At 28.2% G+C, this 23494-nt stretch overlaps 1 protein-coding gene across 3 annotated transcripts in view; it reads left to right on the top strand.

The window, feature by feature from the left end:
* Positions 1-23494, top strand: part of LOC129958502 (sodium- and chloride-dependent glycine transporter 1-like) — a 121481-nt gene that overhangs the window by 59181 nt on the left and 38806 nt on the right. Inside the window, exon 1 of one of the 3 annotated variants that reach the window (XM_056071023.1) lies at positions 20639-20797. The exons of the other annotated variants lie outside the window; for them this stretch is intronic. Coding sequence (XP_055926998.1) covers positions 20732-20797 — 66 coding nt within the window. The 5' untranslated portion in view covers positions 20639-20731. Of the gene's footprint in view, positions 1-20638; positions 20798-23494 lie in introns of those variants that run through there. 3 annotated transcript variants of the gene reach the window in all.

Raw genomic sequence — 23494 nt, 5'->3', positions numbered from 1 at the left:
TTCTGAAAGCCGATTTACATTTTTCCCGTCTTAAGTTAAACAGCAATTCCATTGCATTAACGATTAGCCCGCCCTTGCTTTCTCCATCTACTGATTAGTGCCTGTACATACGTTCAATACAAGGACTATTTTAATGTAATTAGATTCCCTGCGATGCATTTTTCCAGTTATTAAATCCACTCAAAAACTGAGTTCGGTTTTGGATTTCACTAAAAAGTCAGCATGGGAGAATGTATTTCAGGGTGAGTACATAAACCATTCTCTTTTGATTTATGCACCAATTACATGTTTTCTAAAAAAGCTACATTGAGAAAAACATATTTTGCTGTCGTCATATTCTCGATTTTATTTGAAAAAATCGTAATCAAAATGTTGACATTCTTTATGACCTTTGCTGTACTAACAATTTTGTACTGCGCTGTTAAGATTTTGTTATAATCCAACGTGATTTTGAAATACAACTCCTACAATAATTTTAGTTTCTTTAAATGATATAACCTCAGTTTTGATTTCAACTACACCCATTAATTCGATATTGAATCAATAGTTGTAATAATATAAACAAAAAATATAGTAGCTATGTATGTATGTATGCATGTATGTTACACATCTCCTAAACAACCGGGTCAAAATAAACCAAACTTTGCAAATTTATTATTTAAGACAAGAGAATGAATATTATCAACTTTTAAAGTGTAATAGCAGTGAATTTAATATTCATTTAATTATAAATTAATCGAAACGTTGCTACATTTCTGCAGTAACATCGGAGCAAATTATTCCACATGAAATATTTTGCACTATTTTAAAATTCAAACTTTTTCACTTTTATTTCCGTGCAATGGTTCCTTTAATTTTTTCCATGTTTCATAAAGTCGTTGCAGACAATTTTGAAATAAGGAATTTTATAGGTGGTTTTTAAAATCGTTTGATGCAGTCGACATTCTGATTTTAATTAAAGACATTTCTGACGATATAAAGATTTTGTGTATTATAATATTCTATAGGGATAAAAAAAACATTAAAGCTTTACATTTAAAATATTAGACGCAAAAGTATTTTAATTCTGAGTAACGCCGATGTATAAACTAGTGTTTTAATAAATATGGGCAGAAAAATATCTGTAAAACAATATTAAGCCCTCAGAATAAGAGCAATGGAATCAATTTTACTCACTTTTCTCCATGAACGGAATGTCAGACATTTCTTGTAAAAGTGGCAAACCCCAGCTTCCGAATTTCATAGCAATTTCTTCTCTTCTTTATCTTAAGATAGCAGGAAAGTTCTTTTCGCTTTCTTTATTTCATAACAGAAGGGAAATTGTTGCGTCGGTCAGCCAACGTAAACAAACACTGATCTCCGGGCGAACATGAAAACAAATCCTAAGAAAAATTCAACGACAGTTTATTTTAATTAAAATATATTCGAGAACAATAATCCTTGTAAAACAAAATAAATAAATAAAAATTTCCTCGTTTCACACACAAAAAAAAAAAATTTCGGGGCCCCTAGACATTTCAACGGAAGTCAGTTAATTTCTCAAGTAGAAATCTTGGAATTTCGAAACTTGATCTCCAATGCTTCAGTGAGATGTTTGTGGAAAACAAAGAGAAAAAATAGGCACATTGAGAAAAGATGCCAATCTTATTTATAGGTTTTAAATAGTTTCTCAAAATCAACGATTGACATTTTGCATTAGAGGTATAAAAAGATATTCGAAAATTTTGATGAATTTCTATGACATAAATTTTCTTAAGATTGGCACGTTTCGCTGGTGTTGACTGTCCAGGGATTATTTTTTCATCTATGTGATGGAGGATTAGAATCAGACACTGACAACTGTTATGAAAGTTTTTCATTTGTGAAGGAAAAACAGAGCTATGTAGTACATGCCATTAATTGAAAATGAATGTTTCAGCACATAAAGCGAGCTACACTGCAAGCATTAATCAGGAAGCATAACGTAGAAAAAAAAATTTGAGATACCATGGCTTGAAACTTTGGCATGAAAAGAATCTGATTATGGTTGGCTTCCTGTGTAGACGATAATTAAAGATATATTAAAAAGCTGTGAAAACCTGGTTTCATGTAGCTGTAAAATAGTGTTTAAAATGTAAATGCATTACAAACGGATTACACTTTATCAGATTATATTCTGGCAAAAAAATTCAGTGTCTCCAAATGGTTATTATTTATTTACAAAAAGATTTTGGTTATTTAAAAAAGAATTTTTTATAGTAAGATAGAAAAGTAGTTTTTTTTTGTGCAAGTATTTTTTTAATTTTTATTTAATCATTTGCACAACTTAATGTATTGGGCTGAAAATATTCATGGCAGTCTATTTTCAATAGCGACTTCTTCTGTAATATATTTTGAATTTTGAACTATAAATTTATAGAAAAATTTGTTTATATTTTTCATGGGGAATCTTTGTTTAAATGGGCTTGTTTAATGATATTTAAATGACGAAAATTTGTTTGCATCTCCTTAAATGAAAGCATACTGATAATAGCATAGAAATTTTATCCTATTTATTCTCTATATCATTTTTTTACATTTAATAAGGACTAATAAAATAAGTTTTTTTAAGCTTGTTAATAATAAAGCATAATAATGATATAAAAAGTTCCCTAAATCAAGTAAGCATAAAAAAATGAAACGGAATCACCCTTCATTCAGGATATGCCAACTTATTACCCAAAAAGGCGCCTTTTCTACTAGAATTCAAATATTCCTTCTTTATTTCGAAATTGTCCATATCAAAGAGAATTCAGAAATTGGAGCAAGATAAGAAGGATGACTTATCCCAAGGTCATATTTCGCAGTAATTACTCGAAAAAAGAAACTTCCACGAATCTCCCATTAAAAAGTAAAATCTTAAGACGTAGTACAAGTTTCACATTTCGTAGTAGAAAATGATCACTTATTTACTTGATGATTCAATGTCTTCGAAAAATGGCACAGATTATTTTTCATTTTGAAATTTCTTCCGTAAAAATTTTAGACCCATTTTAATGAATGGCGAATATCTTACAAGAATGATTATTTGCATGTGACTTTGAAATAGATATTGTTTAAAATGAATTAAATTCTCCTCAAATAAAAAAAAATACTAAATTTTAAAAAACTCTTATGAGGAATTTACTGAGAATTTAAAATGTGAACTTTGATGCTTTCAAAAATAGTTTGCTATCTGAATGAAATATTCTTTATTAAATTTCAAAAAATATCAGTTTTATTTAGGCTATATTAACATTTCGTTTGAAGCGCTTTCATTTTGAATTTAGTCAGATGACGAGAACGGCACATGAGCTCACCTTCTTTCCAAACTCACGAAATCAAATTTAAAGTGCATCAGGTCCACATATACGGCGGATCTTCTAATAGAATCGGCTTTCAAATTTGGAACTCTTCAGTCCCGAAGACATTTCCGACTCCATCAATAATTAAAATACAAAATTAGATTTTTGATTACTTATATAGGAGAAGAAATGAACCTTAAAAGAAATAACATTTCGGGCAATCAATAAACCTATATTTTCACCAATTGAGTCTCAACCATTTTTACATTTTACAGTTAATACTGAATTATTTTATAAAATTTAATAAAATTCTTTAGATGGTAAATTTTCCACTTTAAGAATGAAAGTTTTTGCGCAAAAGTTCCAATTAAACATTTAATCTTTAACCTCAGTCATTTTAATTAAAAATGAAATTAAAAAATTTTCAATTATTTTCATACATTTGTGAAGAATTTATCATGCTTATAGATATGAAGTATTTAAACTAATTTTTCATTATCTCCCTGATATATTATCCCCTTGAATTTTTTCACACTCGTGTGTCGTCGATGACAATATAATACATTAATATTTTCCAAATTTAATTATCAGTTAATCATTAAATAAAATTTTGCTTCCCTCCACGAGACCTCTGTTAAAGAATTTGAAAATAAAAACTTTATTTCAAGATTCCATTATATTTATAATATTGAATTATAAATGAAAGACTGAAAAGGAAGAAAATGACTGAAAGTAAAGTTTATTTTTAATATGCTATTAAAAGTGCGTTTTGAAAACTTTTGATTCGTTTTTTAAGATTTACCATACTCCGTTAAAGATAATCAAATAATCTTTTTTTATATGGAGTAATTATGATTTAATCCAAAATAAATTCAAATTTAATTATTCGAGCGGAAGTTTTAGAAACCTTTGCTTCGATGCGTTTAAGTGCAAAAGCTAAAAAGTTTGTGCCAATAACTCGCTAAGGACAATAAACTAGATATTATTCTGTTTCAAAACCAAAATTCTCGGAAACAGTTTCTGTCTAAAGATTATTCGATAAATAATAATAAATTATCTGAATATTTTTTGAATGCTTAGCAAAAAGTGAAAGAAATGCTCATTTGGTTGGTAGATAAATTATGAGATCAATAACCTTGATTTTTTTTACATTATTCAATATATTTTTCTGCAGAGCTCGTTATTCAAACATCATGCCGCACTTGACTCTGTTACGTCAGCTTATCAAATGGAGTTTTGAATGAACAGTATAGTAAAAAAATTCAGAGCGATGCTCTTTGGATAGTAGAATTTGTATCAATTGTAAATAAACAGAAAAATCAGAAAGTAGAAAACAGAAAGTATTTTTATAATTTCTTTGAAATTTTTTCTTCAATTCCTTGCCATTTTCATTTTACCTCCCTTCAATCATTCTTCTTTATGATTCACTAGAATCCCTTCATTAATATATAAAGAGAATTCATGCACAATTTTTGTACTTCTTGTAACAACGACTATTTAGATGCCACCATAAAATCCCGAAAATTAATTTTGTAACATTTTTTTTTATTTCAGTGTATTAAACACAATTATTTAATATTAAAGACGTACTTTTGGTGTTTAATATATACCCTTATATTAAATAACCGTACGTTTTTTATTTAACACTGGGTGAAAAGAACTTTAATAAAAAGAAAAATCCTTGTGGTTATGTATGTATATTTGTATGTTTCACATCTCCTTCTAAACGACTTGGCCGATTTCAACCAAACTTTGATAATTTATTCTTTAGGAGAAGAGGAAGAATACTGTCAACTTTTCAAAGTGCAAATGCTAATTACGTATTGAATTAATTAGAAATGAACTGAAATTCTGCAGTTTTTCTGTGATAATTTCAAAACAAATTGTTTTTCAAGAAATATTTTAATATCATATCAAAGTTCAAAACTTAACCTTTCCAGTGATACTAAATTTCTTTCTGAGTAACTCTTTCTTCAATTTGTATCAATTCTTTGAATATTTAAGACAGACGATTTTGAAGTACAATAAGATTCTACTACTAATTTTGGAAATTTCATTTTCATATGTTTTGGAATTTGTTTAAAATAGTTATTTAACGGTGCCTAAAAAAACTGAAAGAAAGAGCTGCTTCATTTTCACGAATACAGTGACTAAGATCCAAGGGCAATCAATCAAGTGTTGTGATATAATAAATAGATTGTGTGTATTATAATAATTTATATAAAATTAGTTTTTTTCATTAAAATTATTATACCTGAAAGTATTTTAATTCCGAGCAACAGAGTGTTTATCAACTAGTGATGTTATAAAAAAACCCCCGAAGAATAAAAGTTCACATTAAAATGTCAAATGTGCAGAGACCTAAGTAGTTGTGATCCCAGCATCTAAGTCCTAATTTTATTCTCATCAACAGGCAGACTTTCGGCAGACTCATTAGCAGGCAGATTTTAAATATATCATGAGGAAGAATTTTTAAATCATCTGCATGATTGTTTGTTTCAGACTTCTGTAATTTCTGTATCACAAAACATAAGCAAGTAATCCAATTTAATCCAACCAAACCTTCTCCAAGGAATGAAAAATGCTCTTCTGAATTCTATTCGTCAAATGAATTGAAGCATTCTATGCAGGTGATTTTGATCGTCATATCCTACCATTTAGAATGGAACATCGTTCTTGCGCATATGAAGGCAGGAAGTCTATGTATTTAATCAACGAAGAGTCATTTCTTAATTCGTCAGATGTGAAATGTTTCGCAACGTATCCACGTGGACTTTTTTCCCCGTGACATTTTGACCTTCCAATGACCACACACACACAGCGATACTCCATTGTTGTGATTTTCATATGAAAGAACGATAAAAATCTCTGTCGTGTGCCTATGTTTACAAACGCTCTGGTTTTGTAATCAATATTGTTGAAATAAAACTTAGCGGCCAGATTTTTTAGCGATGTCATCACGTGTATTTCTTCAATGGACTTTTACGATAAAGGAGTTCCCCTGGAGTCTACTTCCAGAAAAGTCGCAAGAGCTCATTATCGAAATATTTCAAGTCACAGTCTCTTATCATACTCTTCTTTCCTAACTTCGAGAAATTTGACAGGAAAGGGCTAAATTAGAACACTTTATCGCTTAGTAAGGATTTAACGCGCAACAAAAACATTAAATGCGTGGAAGTCAGTTGACAAACAGTTAAAGAATCACTCCTTTTGCGACATGATAAGAAATCAAAAGTTTATTCCAGCATTTTCTAGAAATATTTCTTATTGATAAAAAAATGAATACTGACCCACGGAAGTTCAATCGTGTATTTTCTTTTGCTGTGGAAGTCTCATCTGACTAAAAATAACCTTGGTTAACTAAATGAAATTGCTTACATTTAATAGCTAATGAATATTTTTTGCTTCGATTCATTTCTTTTTTCGATTAATGAAAAGTAAAATAGTTCATATTCTCAGCTCTCAAACATTTTGAACTTACTAAATGAAGGGACATTTTATAAAAGTAAAACATTCTGAAGCCATAGATAGAAAAAAAAGTGCATTAATGTAACATTTGCATCTATTGTCTGTTAATTAGAATGTTATCACCAACAATTACAAGTTGCATAAAGGTTTAAATATTAGCGTTAAAAAAATTAGTATTTAAACCATGTATGCGCAAAATTCACTGTTAAGTTTCGTAGCGAAGTGAAAAGAATCATTATGACCTTTACGCCAACTATAACTTTCTATTCTACAATTTTGACGGCAAAACTGTACATCAAATTTGATTTTTTTTTTATATTGCATTCATGTACCTACGGACAGACAGACCGAGCCAATTTTCAGAGATATTTGTTCCCAAAAAAAGATAAACATCTAACAATCAGACAATAAAACTATATGCGAAGTTTCCTCCATATAGATTGCTGCATTTTAGAAGAGTTACCTTATTTACTTGAAAGCCGACGGACCACTACTATCTTTCTGTTGACGGATTGCTTTCAAAGTTTGTAGTTTTAGTGTGAATTCCATACAGCAAAGTTTAGAATTCTAGCTCATTGTTGTTTCGTGCTCAGAAACAGACATATTCCAAGAATGTTTTTTTTCGATTGAAAAAAATTTGAAATGTAGACATTTAGAACATTTTTTAATGATAATAAAATCTTGGTGGTGTGTCTGTTCCCCAAAGCCATATATATTTATAATACCAGAAAGATATGTTGCTCATAGATGGGTCATTCATTTCAAAGAGGGTGTTTCTTCATAACTGTCTTGCAATTGGCAGTAGAATGGGAATTATAACTAAGCGAATACCCACCTCACCATAAAAAACAATTTTTATGCTGAACACTTTTCGATAACTCCAATTGATAGGAATTGAAAAATGATTTCTAACCCTCACTGTAGATCATCTAAATTTGTGATACCTTGTTAGAAAAAGCTAATCAGTTCTAATAGCATGAAAAAACATGTGCCGGAGTCTCGCATGAAGGTAGTCATGAGATTTGAAGGACTTCTTCACACATCAGTTTACTTTAGTTGGGATCCCACAGGTGAAACTCGTTTCCATGAGGGGTCTCTTCATATATCTTACGAAGATATTCATGATGAACGATTCGAATTTCGTAATCCAAAGGTTACATTAAACTTTTTTTGCCCATCATGAAGGAATAAGTTGTTCAAATCTACAAACTCTTCCGATATTTCAGTCTTCTATAATTTATTACTTGTCATTTCATAACTTATATTGTTTTGTTTACGACTTCAAAAATCAGTAAATTTCATTTCATAACAAACTCGATACTTCATATAAAAGAAAAGAAAATCCGAACTATTTAAAAATGAAATGATTTTTAAAGAAAAAATAGCATTCCTTAATAACAATGAGTGAAATACACAAATGTCGTTTTCATGCAACATACTGATGGATGCACCATATTTGTCCGTTTCCCTTATTGAAAGCAGCGGGAATGCTTACCAAAATGAAAATGTATTTTTGTCCTGTTCTCTTCATCTGATTTGGATGCAGATCCACAATTTCAGTATCATTCATTTAATTTATGTAGATGTTTCATTTTTTCGTTATAAAATATGTCAACTTTGCAGAGGATTGCGTCCAAAAATTAACACAAACTGTTAAAACCATTTTCTAAATTTTATCTATTTAGTCAGATGATTTTTCATAAGCGGGAAGAAATCTATAATTTAGATGATAATTTCATTCAGTTGAAACTAAAAATATTTCAAAATTTTTAATATTTCATGAAAAATTAAAACATAAAAATTGAGTATTTTGATTTGTTTTAAAATTACCTTATAAGCAAAAATTACATTTCGTGCCGGCTCCTAGCCTCTTCATTGAATATTCTAAAATCTCTTTTCAAGATTTTATTATAATTATTGTTTTTTGTCTTTAGATAGAATGTTTGAAACCATCAAACTTGCGTCATTTGAAAGGGAGATACATTGTTAAGTTTTCGAAAGGTTTGAAATTCGGAAATGCTTAAAACAGAACTTTTATTAGTAGTAAAGAATAAATAAATAAAAAAAAAGGTGGAACTTTTAGGGTTGTATTTGGATTCGAATCTTTGCAAGTTAAATTATTTTAACTGAAAGAATAAAAATTATATTCTGTGATTTATTTCGTCCACTTGAAACCTTCGAATAGTGAATTACAAGCTAAAGAACAAGTATATGCACTGTTACTAGTCTAAGAAAGGGTGTAGATTCACATATGCAACAAATGAAGTTTTTATGGCAATGATAGATGGCGTCTTCAGTGACTTAGTGAGAATAGATGGTAAATATAGAATATCCTTAATGCTGTCCCTACACCCCTGATTTATGGAATATAGCTGCGAATCATTTCTGCTCCAGTCATTAAGTAAGAAAAATGGCAAATAAAATACCATGAGCAGAGAGAAAAGAAAGTAACATAGCGCCATCTATTAATCACATCAGGCAACGTAAGTATCTTGTTAGTTGCATAAGAAAGCGTCATGTTTGCTAAGAGCTATGTTTCCAAAATTGTGATTCACAATCCTTACTAATCGCGTAGGAGACTTATACGATAAAACGTTAGTTTGAAATCTTAACTGTCTTGACTAAAAATATATCGCTATAACTTATTTCAAAATTATAGAATTTATGTCGAATAAGATTGAAATGATTATTTATTTTTCTTATTCATATAGGTGTTTGGAGTTTAAAAAATATTTTTCACCAAAAAATGAAATTGTGATGTTTTTTCCCCCCATTTCAGACAGGAATAACTTGATAACACAGTAATAACACAGGATTTGAGAGTAAACAGCTTTTTTTTTTTTTTTTTTTTTTTTTTAATCTTGATAATGCAAACAAACAAAAACTTTTAGGATGTTTAAAATATTGTTGTAGAAGAGGAAAATGAACTTTGACCAAATTAGGTGAGCAAAAGCAATCACTGCAATGAAAAAATGATTAAAAAATAAAAGTTTCATTTCAAGGAACTGTATTAATATAAATAACGATAATAAACGATCACTTTCGTTATTTATTTTACGTTTCACTTCTGTACGATCATACGATCAGAATTGAATGTTTCGCTTGTAATTATGGTTATAAATAATTCAAAATTTTCTAAAAATAATTGATTTTGCTTACTTCAGTTTTCTTGCTTCCATTGACTATTTTCATTTTTTGTGGAAATTATAACAATCACATCTGCATACTTAACGGAAGGGAAAACAAATTAATATTCTGAAACAAAAGGATTTTTTAAAACAAATTCGTCCAATTCACATTTATGTGGGTGCTTCTCATCGTAAGAACAGTCAAAAATATTTTTAACTGTTTTTGTGAGTGTAAATAACAACACTATTGATATAACCACGAATTCATAACAAATGAAAAGGAAAATATAGTAATAATTTCATAGCCAGAATCGTCATATAAAAATGAGAAAAACTATCCTGCTTCTCAAAGGAATTGGCCACTAAGTTGTTCTGAATTATTTTACTAGAAAAGGAAGGAAAGGGTTCAAGGTTTCAGGCATAAATCAGTAGTTAATAAATTCGTAAAGCGGATACTTCGAAACTGGTCAAAAGGGAAAAGCATTCAAGAAAGTGGATCTACGAATGTTCTTCTGCACTCAAGGATTTTAGGAAGTACGGAGATTAATTCTTTGGCATTGGCTGGGATTAGAAGAGTCAGAAGGACGAGGAATTTCGCTTGAATTATATGTTGATATTTTCCTACAGGTGAAAAATATCTTGCAGTTTACAAATTCTTATTAATTCATATATGTGAAAGTGCGATTCATTTTAATGCCGAGGAAAAATTTTAATTTCATATACCTCGAATGTAAGTTTAACCTCAAGATTTTATGAAATCTCCACATTTTGCACACTTCCGAATAAAAGAAAACTCGAATGATGTCTGTTGATCTATCTTTCTGTGTATATGAGAACTGGATAACTCGTAAACAAGAGCTAGATGGATGAAACGCAATAGGTATACCAAAAACAAATGAAGCAAAAGAGAAGGAAGAATCATGCATCTGCAATTGAAAATGTTAGTGATTGCAAAAGAATTTAAATGGATCTTTAGAAAACTGCAGTCCAATCAATATGTCTCAAATTGCGAACCAAATATAATAACATAAATACTCTCTGTGTGCAGGTGAATTTAGCAACTCAAAAACACAGCCAGCTAAATGTATGAAATTTGAGATATGGTCTTTACACTAAAACTGTAGATACATATCAAATTTTAATAACAATCCATCAAAACAAAATGGGCTTTTGCATGTTTTAAAAATGATTTCTTTTAAAGTCAAGTAATAATTAAATAGATAATTAGTAGATGTAATTAAAAATTATAAATTACATCATGATAAAACTTTTCCAAACTAATTTTTCTCTAAAATATTTGTTTTCAAACATAAGAACTCAAATATTGCTTTATGCTTTGTATCTGTAATGGAAGATATAGGAAAAGGGCTAGAAAATTTTTTTAAAAAAAACTAATTTTACAGCCAAAATAAGAAAAATATTTTAAAATATTTTATATAAAGCAAACAATAAAATATCGGTTTATATATATATCAGTTATCAGTTTAAAATATAGATTTTTCAATCACTTTTTGATGTACAAGAATCCTGAAATTTTGTTGAGTTATTTGTTCCCAATGGCATTACAATTATTAAATATTTTTATAACATAACATCAGTTAATAAATTGATTATAGTTAAATTTTTATTTTATTTCAGTAGCACCATTTGACTGTTAATTTCGGAAAATTTGATTTTAAAATCCCGCAAAATTTATAATAAGACATAAAGAAATATATTAAAGACTAAATTGTAGAAAATATTACTTAAAACAATCATGCTTGTATGAGTGCACTAAGAACAAGGACATATTAAAGGCGAGGTTCGGCAATTTGTGGTCCAGGTACCTAACTGATATAGGTACTTGAAATAAAGTAAGTTTACTTATTTATTTATTTATAAATACAGTACTAGATTGAGTTTTTTTAATAACACTCCCAAATTCATTTCCTGTTATAATCAAATGCATAAACCTCGCCTCAAGCATGCTAATACTTAATTAATTGCACTTAACTTCTAGGCCTAAATCAAAGATCCAATCATTGTATTAAAAAAATCTTATCAAAAAACTGTCGAATCTTTGATTGCTGTCAGAGAAGGAAAAAAATATATAAAACGTTGTTGCTCTTTGAAATATATGCAATCAATACAATAAACTGGTCCATTTTGAAATGTTTTTGCAATCAATAAGATAAGTTATTTATGATATCGTTTTGAAGTTCATAATATTTTATAGCAAATATTTTGTCAAAAAACTATCCCATTTCATTAGTATATGAGGTACAAGAAATAGATATTAATAACATATGAATTTCATAAAATTTCGAAATATTTCCATATACTGAAATAGGACTCATACTCATAGCTTCAATAGATAAAAGGCATCCTTATAATTCTTTGAAATTTTAAGGATTGATTTCTTTAAATTTATATTCAAAAGTATATAAATTATATCCATAGATTGAATTCAATAGAGTTAAGTCCATGAAATGTAATTTTTGATATGGAACGTTGCTGATACGAATTAATATCTTCAAAGAAAAATAACTTATGCAAGGAAAAATACTTTTGAATCGGATTTCTATATACTTTAAATCCTAGTGTTTTTATTTTTAAAATGAAAATCAAAATATTTTTCTGTTTGTAAATGTTAAAAATTATTTCAGAATTTCTATGTCAGAAGACAGACTGAATAATATGAAACATTTATATGTGGAACAAGAAGATCTAAGTAACATTAAGACTTCATAATCTGTTTATAAATATTTTCCTTCGAGACAACAATTATCATTTTCCATCGCCATTCCACGAAATTATTTTAAAATCTCAAAAAGTAATTATAAATGTTTTAAAATTTATGTATAATGTATGATTTTTTTATAACATCTTATAAGTCACTATTGAAATTGATGAAGACTAAAATTTTTGCGTTCGTATTTTAAAATTTTCTCGTTTGTAAAAGCTGAATTGTGTTGCTTCCAAGTTCTTATCGGTTCTCCGTGACAAGAGAAATTTTAACGCTCTTCATTATCAACAAATATGTAAATATGGCCAAAGAAATAATTAGATTCCATTGTATTTGAAATCATATATTATGAAATATAATAAGAGCTAAAAAGCAGAAAACAATAAAAATAGAAAGGTTTTGAATGCTGTTTCATTAGTGTAGTAAAGAGTAGGAAATAATATTATTTTATCAGAAATCAATGTGTAAAGAAAAACATTATTAAGAAATTAAATTATAATGTAATAACAAGAAAGAAGTTCTTAGATATTCGTTGAAATTTTAAATATATTATAAACATGATTAAAATTTCAATTTATTTAGAATTTTCAGAAAAAACTCATGCTTTTAACGGTTTTGTTTTGATATCCATATTTTCGGTTCGTAAGAAAAGATAAAAATTCATTTTCAGAATAAAAACATCACTAATACAATTAGAATATTTACTATTCTTTTAGAATATTAAATATGTAGATTATTTAATCTAGAATATTAAAAGAAAGTAATTTTCTTCAAGATTAAAGTTGACACAACTTTTTAGAAGATGGATCTAAATGGTAGGAAAGACTTTCGATTTGGTATTTGACTTTTGATATACAATATTACGGAGGGATCGCCTTTGACTCGCAAATAAGGCTTAGGCGCTTTACTTCTTTTTTAAAAGATACAATGAATAGTAAGAATAAATTCTGCAAGTATTCATTAAAACAAGCAGACATTACATTGGCTTAAATATTTAATACGAAATATGTTTTACATTCATACTTTGAAATACTTCAATATTGGTATTAAATAATATTTTTTTTCTTTATGCTTCATTGAAGGCTACCTAGTGTAACAATATTTCTTCGATAGTATTATCCAAAGAAATCTTACTAAATTATTCACATTTTCTTTTATAGAATAAAATCTTAAGTCCTTTCGTTAATATTTATGATATGCTTTTGTCAGTTTAAAGCATCTTAATTATCAACAAAGATTAAATAAACTGCTTATAGATTTAGATAATGTAAATTTTAAAAAAATGTAAATGTAATAGTAATAACAAATGTATAAGTTCCGTGGTTTCGGACATAAACACCCTCAACAAATTTAATTCGCCCCAGAAAAAGAAATTATATTGTATGTGTACGTGTGCGTGTGCATGGCTGCGTAAAATAATATTTCTTCTGAGAAAGGAGAGCAGATGCCCATTTCTTTAACTATATATTTTATTCTTTTATGATGACCGAAAGAGCTATGTTTGGATCCATTTTCAAACCTACTTTATTCGAAATGTGAGCAGGAAGCGCTGTAGTCAGAATAGGATGGCAGTGAGCAGGAAAAAGGGACTATGTGAAAACATTCCAAACGTATACAGCTTTAGAAGGGAATTTAGCTAAAGACAGCATTTTAGCCTCTTCGTAGGAAAATAAACACAGCGGAACTCAAAAGTTTAAGTTAAGATGAAATCTGAGTTCGACTGATTAGAAAATAATTATATATCTCTCTATACATTAAAAACTAGATTCCAAAACTAATTCTTAAAGTATGAGATGCTGAAAACAATATTAAAATGAAATTAAGCCGTAAGAAAAAGAAAAAAAAATGACGCAGCACATAAGAAATGAAATAGCAATTTTATTATAAATGCGATTAAAATTCCAACACACTAATAATATTTCCATCAATGCTTCACGCTGCTAGCTATTCAGACAGGATTTTTTTGTGTACGTATAATCCTAAGCACAATAATAATTAGCTGCAGGGTTGTAAACTTTACGTTTGATTTACATTTTTATGCTGGATTTTAGCAAAGAACAATGAGCTAAGGCCTGAGATTTTTATTTACACTGTACTGATTCATTACATTCACATTTCACAGGACAGTTGGAAGTTATTTCCTTTATTTTCTTTCGCCATTCTTTTGTATTTGACAGCTCATTTTCTTTCTTTCAGTAGAGTGGTATTTGTTTCAATCCGATTTTAATGATTGGTTATGATTGATAGTTCATGATCATTATGTATGGAGAATATCGCTGCGCAAGGAAGTAAAGCTAGTGAGGGAAGGAATTGCAAGATAGAGGACAAGACAAAGCCAAGAAAATAAAAATTGGTTACGAGACTGCTAACTTTACATTTTTTTTTATGCTGAATTGTAACAAAGGTTAATGAATTGAGGTCTGGTGAATCATAATACTTTCTCTTTAGTTGGAGGTTATTGCTAATGTTTTTATTTTGTATTTGACATCTCATTTTGTTGCTGTTGTTAGTGGATCGCTGTTGGTTTCAAACCGATTTCAGTGTTATGTTTTGATTTGAATTTTCGGGAACATTATAGCTATAGAAGGTTCCATTGCAAGGAAACAAAACTTTTAATATTTCTATATGAGATTTCCTGCAATAACTTTCATATCATAGATATTTTTGATAAAATAGTAGTCCATCTCCAAGTGTATACTTTAGTGTCTAATGTTCGCTTATAGAAGCATAAATGAATAGATAGCATTGAGGCATTCTTAAATGAATATGCAGGAATTTTCTTCCTAGGACTTACTTTTTGTACTAACATAATATGGCCTGCATAATGAAGAAAGCCGATTCTAAATTTTAAGCCTATTTTTTCAGTTTGATTGTTACGAAATTTTGATATAGATCTCCAATTTTGATTCAATGCCACATTTCATTATTCTATGATGCTGCATCTTTCTCTTATTGCGTTCACATCGCGGGAATTAACAGACTGATTGGTCCATACTTTAACGAATTTGTTCAGAAATTGATATAGATTAATAATTCTGATGATAAAACTGTTTGCAAAATTTTATATTTCTAGCTGTTTGTACAGGTACAAGGATGAATGTCAGAGAGACTTTCGTTTACGAATTCCGATTGAAATTTGACAGAAATCTGCAATTTTGGTTTAAAATTCGTGTACCAGAATTTATCCATCTATCGCGTTTTACTTTTAATTATCGTGTTCACAAATAGATAAGCATGATTCCAAATATGTGTTTTATGGAGGTCTGAAGCGTAAACGAGTTCGAATTTTTTTGGCAATTACAATATTTTTTTTATATTAACTACAGTTACGGAAATTAAAAAGCATACAACAGCATAATCATCAACATGCGACCTTAATTGAGAAGAAACAAATAAAGACCGTTAAGAAATAATGCCTACAAAAAATTCGTGAATGCGTTGCAAATAGGAGTATTTACAGGTGTATGAAAACATATACTCAAGCATCTAAATAAAAGAATTATTAATAACGTATTACAATATATATTATATTATATATTTACGTATATTATATATTTACGTATTATTATATATTATTTATATTATATATTTACGTATTATAATATAGTATAACGTAGAATTATTAATATTAATAATATAATTATAGAAGAAATTAATGAATCACACAAATGCGAATGACTCATAATAAAAATTCCAAATAAAAAAATGAAAACTTAGAAAATGTCTTAAGGTCTAAAAGTATTTAAGGCAATTTCCATCGAATTTTTTCATTAAAATTTAAAACACTAAAAAGTAGATGTTAAATTTAAATTCGTAAATTTTAATCACTAAAAGTTCATTGGTAGAACCGTCACGGCGCATACTTTTATTGCAGTGGCATCTTGGTCTGCTCACTAAACGATACTAATTGTTCCATTTGCTTTAAATGTCTTCATAAATGATGATACATTAAGCAATGGTGATTTTTTTTCTAAATCTCAAATTTATATATAATTTGTACTGCGTATGTATTTTCGCGATTTTCATAGTGTAAATGTAGTTTATGAAGATCATTATTCATTACAATTTTTATTCTTCTTGATGCAGAGTATGTCGTCAGAGCTTTTTATTTCTTGTAAGTCGAAATAAAATATTGAATTCTAAGATTCTTCCAACTAGTTGTTGTATGCAGACCAAACTCGACTGTAATCATTGGTATTCGATTATAATAGACCAAATCAGCTATGATGATCACTTTTAAAAAAAGATTATAGGTTTAAAAATTAATGGCAAATAAAAGTTAATATTACGTCTGTCTTCAATTTAAACACTAATATTCTTTAAATATTCTTTAATTATATAATATAATATTTTGTGAGTAATTGTATAAATAATTTTACTAAAATAAATATATTTTTCCTTATTCCCTACCTGCATATTTCATAGTTCTGGGATTATAATTTAGAGTAAATGAAATCTTAAATCAAAATAACTGAAAAAAGAACCAAAAAAGCCTTTTTAATAGAGCATACTAAAGATTGAAAACTAATTTTCTTTCAAACGTATGCGAATCAAGACAAAAGCGTTAAACATTGATAGAAATATTTTAAGTAAATTGGAATTTTAATCATTTTCATAAAATCTTTTAATTTTAGAGGAATTTCTATTTTGTTATCTATATCACTGAAGTTTAGTTTCCTTATCGCAATGTTTTCAGCATCTCACGCTTTTATGTTTTATCAAAAAATCTGAGTGAATCCTCAGATTTTTTTGATAAATATTTTTTTCTACTTTTTATTGCATCAATAAAAGGGCATTTTTAATACTTTTTTCTGTTATTTTCTGCATTTGAAGGTTAAAATATTTCATAATTCCTTTTTATAAATCTTATAGAATAATGCTATTAATTTTTTCACAAATTTACTTCTCTAAGAGATGTTTCTTGTAAGAAGTTAGAATTTAATTAAAATCAATCGGTTGAACAATAATTAAGTTCTGAACATATTAAAGTTGTGCATTGTCTTCAAGAACACAAAACTGTGCAAAAATTTTGAATTCTAGCACATGAGGAAAAGAACGAAAAATTTATATAAAATATTCCAATCCAGTCAAATCAAGTAAAATTATGTAAGAAAAGAAAACACTTTTATCTTTAATAGAGCACAGAAAAGCGGCACTCCATTGAGTTTAAGTAAAATTAATAACGGACACAGTACAAAATTTTATCGTGTTCCTTAATTATAAATAAATGCAACATAAAGAATTTATTTTTATGAATTATCATTTTTACTCAATTATTCAAAAACATTTCAGTCATCATCACAAAACCATTTGGTCAAGTTTCAAAATCATTGATTTCCTATAGATTCTCGATTCTTTTTGAAATTCAAACCTTTACTGAATATTTTCCTTTTAATTTGGAATAAAAATTTCCATGTGTGGAATGCAGATGTAAATCTGATAAACTTAAAATTTCATAGTAATATTTCATTTTTTTAAAAATACGAACTATTTTTCTTTTCTCAATATGTATCACAAATAACTCGGTAAAACCTATTTGTACGTTTAGTAGATGAAATTAGCCTCTTTCTCGTATTGGGTAATATTTTTACTTGCTTATACACGAATTGCCATAGAAAAATTTTGTTATCATCAAAAAAAAAAAAAAAAAATCAGATCCGATATCTTGATAAGTTTTTGTGTTTCTAAACTTCCCCAATCTCGAAAAACGCACTTTTGGAATCGTGTCTTTGGAATATCGTCTTTTGGAATATATGCAAAAGCTATCATTTCTAAAAATGCAGTCAGCTAGAAAGATGAAATTTAAATATGTGGTCTTTACACAAAGATTTCATATTTCTAACAAATTTTTGACAAATTTACCTGCGGGTAACCTTTAGTCTGCCAGTTTATATGCGTGTGAGCGTAATAATTCAGAAACGAAGATGGATTTCCGGCACTTAAAAGTGTAAGTCATACATCTGACACTCCGACTCGTCACGAAGGCACACGGATTTAAACCATAAAACTGAATGACCGGACCGCCGCAACAGTAACACTGGCGGGAACTGTGGTTGAGTTCTAAGGGCCATCACCGGCCACTGTACAACCCTCCCTGAAGAAAGTACGTCCCGTCATCAATGGAAGAAGTCAGATCTCCCACCTATTCCTGTACCCTCCAGGGCGGCGAGATCCAACCACCATGCCGGAAGCATCTTATCCTCATTACGAGATGCCCCCGGGGGTTAATTAATTAAAAGTGTAAAATGGATAAAATTTCATATACTTTTTATTTCTGGAATTGCAGTATAGGCCAAATCTGTCCCAGTCTATTCATAAATATGTGAGCGCGATAATTCAAAATCGCAACATTTGAAATCTGACCTTGATATCAAAATTGTAGATCTGTATGAAATTTCAAATCCAATCGTTTCCAATGGATACTTGAACTACGACAAAACCCCATATTGTTTAAGTCGAGGAGAGAACACTACCGCTAATCGCAGAAAAGATATTTTGTTAAAAACACTTCTGTATCGTAGTAATGCACAAGTTACAAACATAACGACTCATTTGTGAAGTAGGTGTCTGTTTAACCAAAAGTTTATTCCTCACCATGTACATAGTGCCATAAATATTGTCATTAAAAAAAGGACTTTATGGCAAAGAATAAGAGCTATAAATCCGTACATAATTAGATAATTACATTTCATTTTACTATCAAAAATAATTGAAGTGAAAAAAAAATGTCCCCAGTATTTAATGACACAACAGTGCATAAAAACCTTACATCCAAATAAAAGTTTTTGGGTACGTTAAACAACGTCAAGTACTTTCCAAACAAGCTAGGAACTTTCTGATTGATGGCTGCATCCTTGGTATCCCATATACATATTACAGAATCCTTTGTTGAATAGAGCTGTTTATTTTATTTTATACAGGCGTGATAATTTTGAAAAAATATTCAACTCTCAGGAAATCACAGAAAACCCATATATATTAATTAACCGCTTAAAAAAGTTCTTTTTCTATCGAAGAAAAATGATATTATTTCTTCTAATCTGAGTAATAACTCTATTATCATCCATGTTGCCATATGATTGTAATGAAGTGTTACTATGATCCATATTAAAAAGCTCCGTTCATTAGATCTTCCATTTTTATACATTCACATTAATTAAGTTACTTTTATACAAATGAAGTAAAATATGATTTCCTTCAGGCTTGTAACAAAGGAATTTGGTAACGGATTTTTTACTCATTTCCTGTTTTAGAAGAAATTTCAACACTTGTGGGTTCTCGATAAAAATACAAATTTTTAATATTTTTAGAATTTAATCATAATTTAGTCGATTCATTTAATTAAATCTTGATTCTATATGACACCACTCGAATTTGAGAAAAATAATTGATTCCAAGATTCCATCAAACTTATAATAATGTTTTACTTAATAGAAAAAAATAGAAAAGAGAAAATAATAAAAATTTTATTTTTAAAACACTATTTAATTAGTGGTATTTTTCTTAAATTCATTATTATATCATTTATTGTTATTTTTTATCTATTATCTTCTAATCAAAAATACAATAAAAGAACTGAAAAAAAAGCTTCTAAAACTTTCATTCCAGAAAAAAAAATCTATATTTGACATAACAGAAATTATAAATATTAAATTTTGATATATTCCTCAAATTTTCGCAGAATTATGTATTTGATATGTGGCGATTCTTCAAAATATCAAATCGAATTTTAAATAATATTTTCTCTTTCGATATTTTTATAAGAGGAAGTAACTTTTTATTTAAAAATATTTAGGAGAAATATCTGTCATTTTTTCCATCTCTCCTATTTCAAAAAGCACGGGATTTGACCAGAGATCTCCGCAATCCATCTCTGCTGGGCCGAAATGATGTCAGGAGAAACACTTACTCAAATACTGTGAAGATTTATCTTTTACGAACTCCTCTTCGCAATATTTCTTTTTATAGTTACGTCATCGTGCGATTGTACACTCCTAGTGGCTACTGATGTCGACGTTGAAGAATGGATGACCTATAAATATCGAGCGTCGGCACGGCGCTGAATTAGTGCAGATATTTGAGGCTTATGTAAGTTCGGGAGATCAAATATGAACCAGGAAAAATTTGGACGTCTTAATTCTATACAGTGGACTGATGAGAAATATAATTTTAAGGTAAAACGTTTATCAAACTTCTTTTTGTGTTTACTTAATTATTAAGGACACAGATATTAGAGAAACTTGATTTTTTTTTAAATTCCTACAAACATAAATATAGAATTGTTGTAATTAAAACTATCTTTTAAAAAATTATTAGGATAGCGGAGCAACTATTGATGCAATGAATTTTTCGAAACATTGAAAATATACATTTTTATTGTTAAAATGTAACATTTTATTGTTATCTTATACATTTGATTTTATCAGCATCTCAATTTTTTCTTAATTGTGTAGATTTAGAAATAAGTATTTAAATAGCTACAAAAAGGATTTTCTTAATTTTTTAAGAATAGAAAACTCCATATTTTGAATAAAATAAATTGAAGTTTCCGAATATTTGATGTAGCGCAAACAGAATATATTTTCGAAATGAATGTCTTGTTTTTCATACTAGATAAAATCAGATACAACATTTTAAAATTAATAATCTATAGGAAAATAACTAGATTTCCTTCACATGAATTTGTAATTATTACCATTATGTTCCTAAAATTCTGCTAATTTTAGATTGCAACCATACAATATGTTACTCAAGTGGTTTCTGTGTTGCAGAAATAATTAAAGAGTACCTCTTTTTAAATTTGAAACTGTTTTATTCAGAATATACTTATATTGGCATTAATATTACTTATTTTCATATTAAATATGTGTAAAATATAAGATTGGAATTCGAATGTATAAAATATTTTAATATGTAAGCTCAAGAGATGATAATTTTCCGGATCTTTTGATTAATACACCAAATAAAAGAATGCATTATAGGTAATTTCATTTTTCATTCGCTAAACACGTTTCGGAATTGCGATACTGTGACTAAGATTTTGAAATGGTAGTAAAATATTTATGACTTTTCTTTTTGAAATCCGTTTAGTATTTTAAGAGATCAATTCCCGCTAAGTCTTCATAAATTTAAGGCATATCTCACTTTTATTATTATAGCTTCTTTCATTCCTTTTAAAGATCTGAGAGCTTTTCCTGAATTGTGTACAAAGGATCAAAAAGTTCAAAGCTTGAAGCCTTTTTTGTCTGAATAGTTGTCTGTTTCAAATAGTTTTATAATGTAAAGCATTAAGAGTAGAAATGGCAAGAGATAAATAAACCGTACAGGAGGCAAATAAATGTTGATTATACAAATACAGCCTGAAAACTATGTTTGTTTTATAATTAAAAATAGAGATGATTTTTTTAATTAAAGAAAATCATAATGCTCGGACAACATTCTAAATGCTACTGATCGTCGCCTTTACTTTGAAGTTTTAATCAGTGTACAAAAATTTAAATTATGTATTTGTTTTTATTTTTAAAAATTCAGATTATTCTATAATGTGAATGATGCAGGTAAATCCATTTTTAGTATCAAAAGCCTTAAAACCGAGATCTAACAGATCTTAAACTAAGACTAATATGCAAAAAAAAAAAAAAAAAAAAAAAACTGGAAAGACAAATTCTTAACTTAAAATAATTATTGTCTCTATCGCCATTCGAATAATATGTTAATGTTTTCAAATCTTAAAAAATAAACATTGTGTTGTAAGTTTCGTTTTTGAAAAGCAATTATTTTATAACCATACCTGAATGATGATAATTGGAGACATTAGGAATTGTAGGTTTTACAGATCATTAAAACGAAATTACTTTATAGACAGTAATGCAAAATTGTAGATAGACATGATTCTGCCTGTATTTCCAGAGCTCGTTGAGGGAATTGAATCTTCTGAGAGTTTTTATTATAAGAAATTTAACACGCACTTTTCAAATTTAAGTTTGAAATAATGACTATGTTTATGACAATCACATCCATTCCATTATTATTGCAATTAATTATCTATTTTCTTTGTCAGTTTCGAAACACTTAAAACGCTTTGGAATTATTACAGAGAAACAAAATTAATATCTTTTGTAGTACAATTGAACATCGGGATGTTCGAAATCAATAAACTGGAACATCAGAGACTCTAATTAATTAAAATTCTTTTCTGATCAAAAAATCATAAAAGGAGACAGTGACAAAAAGAAAAAATAATAATGCACAAAAAAAGTGAATTCCAAAAAAATTCACAGAGGAAAGTAAATTTTTCCATAAATATTACGATCAGATTAATAAATTCAAGTTTTTAAATTACAATCTGATAAGTATTCTAAACATTTTATTTTATTTTAATAATTCTTACTTTTCAGTAATGATATATATTATTTCTGAAATTCATCAGCAGGTAGCACCACTGTTTGCAATAAAATTGTTATTTAGTTGATAATTAATTAATAATAAAGTTCTAATTTTTTTTAATTCACCGTCTTCTAGCATGTCAAGAAGTTAGTGAAAAATAAATTACAAAATTCCACCGTTACAAACATAAAACAGATCGAACTAAATAAAAGTGTTAAAAACGGTTCCTGCTGAACTAATACTGAATTTTAAATCAATAAAAATATTTTGTATTCATACGTAAACCTTTTAAATTGAATTTATAGATTTGAAGGAGGGAATAATTTGATATCCAGGCTGAAACTAGTCATTGTTAAAATACCATTAACAATGCATTGTTGAATGTGGAAATGTTTTTAAATGTGATATAAAGGACTAGGATTTATTTTTTTAGCTTATCGAAGTAGAATATACTTGCTCTATTATAAGTCTTTTTTTTTTTTTTT

Source organism: Argiope bruennichi, chromosome X1 (assembly GCF_947563725.1).
Source record: "Argiope bruennichi chromosome X1, qqArgBrue1.1, whole genome shotgun sequence".
Lineage (NCBI taxonomy): Eukaryota > Metazoa > Arthropoda > Arachnida > Araneae > Araneidae > Argiope > Argiope bruennichi.
This window is presented reverse-complemented; position numbering and strand designations above follow the sequence as displayed.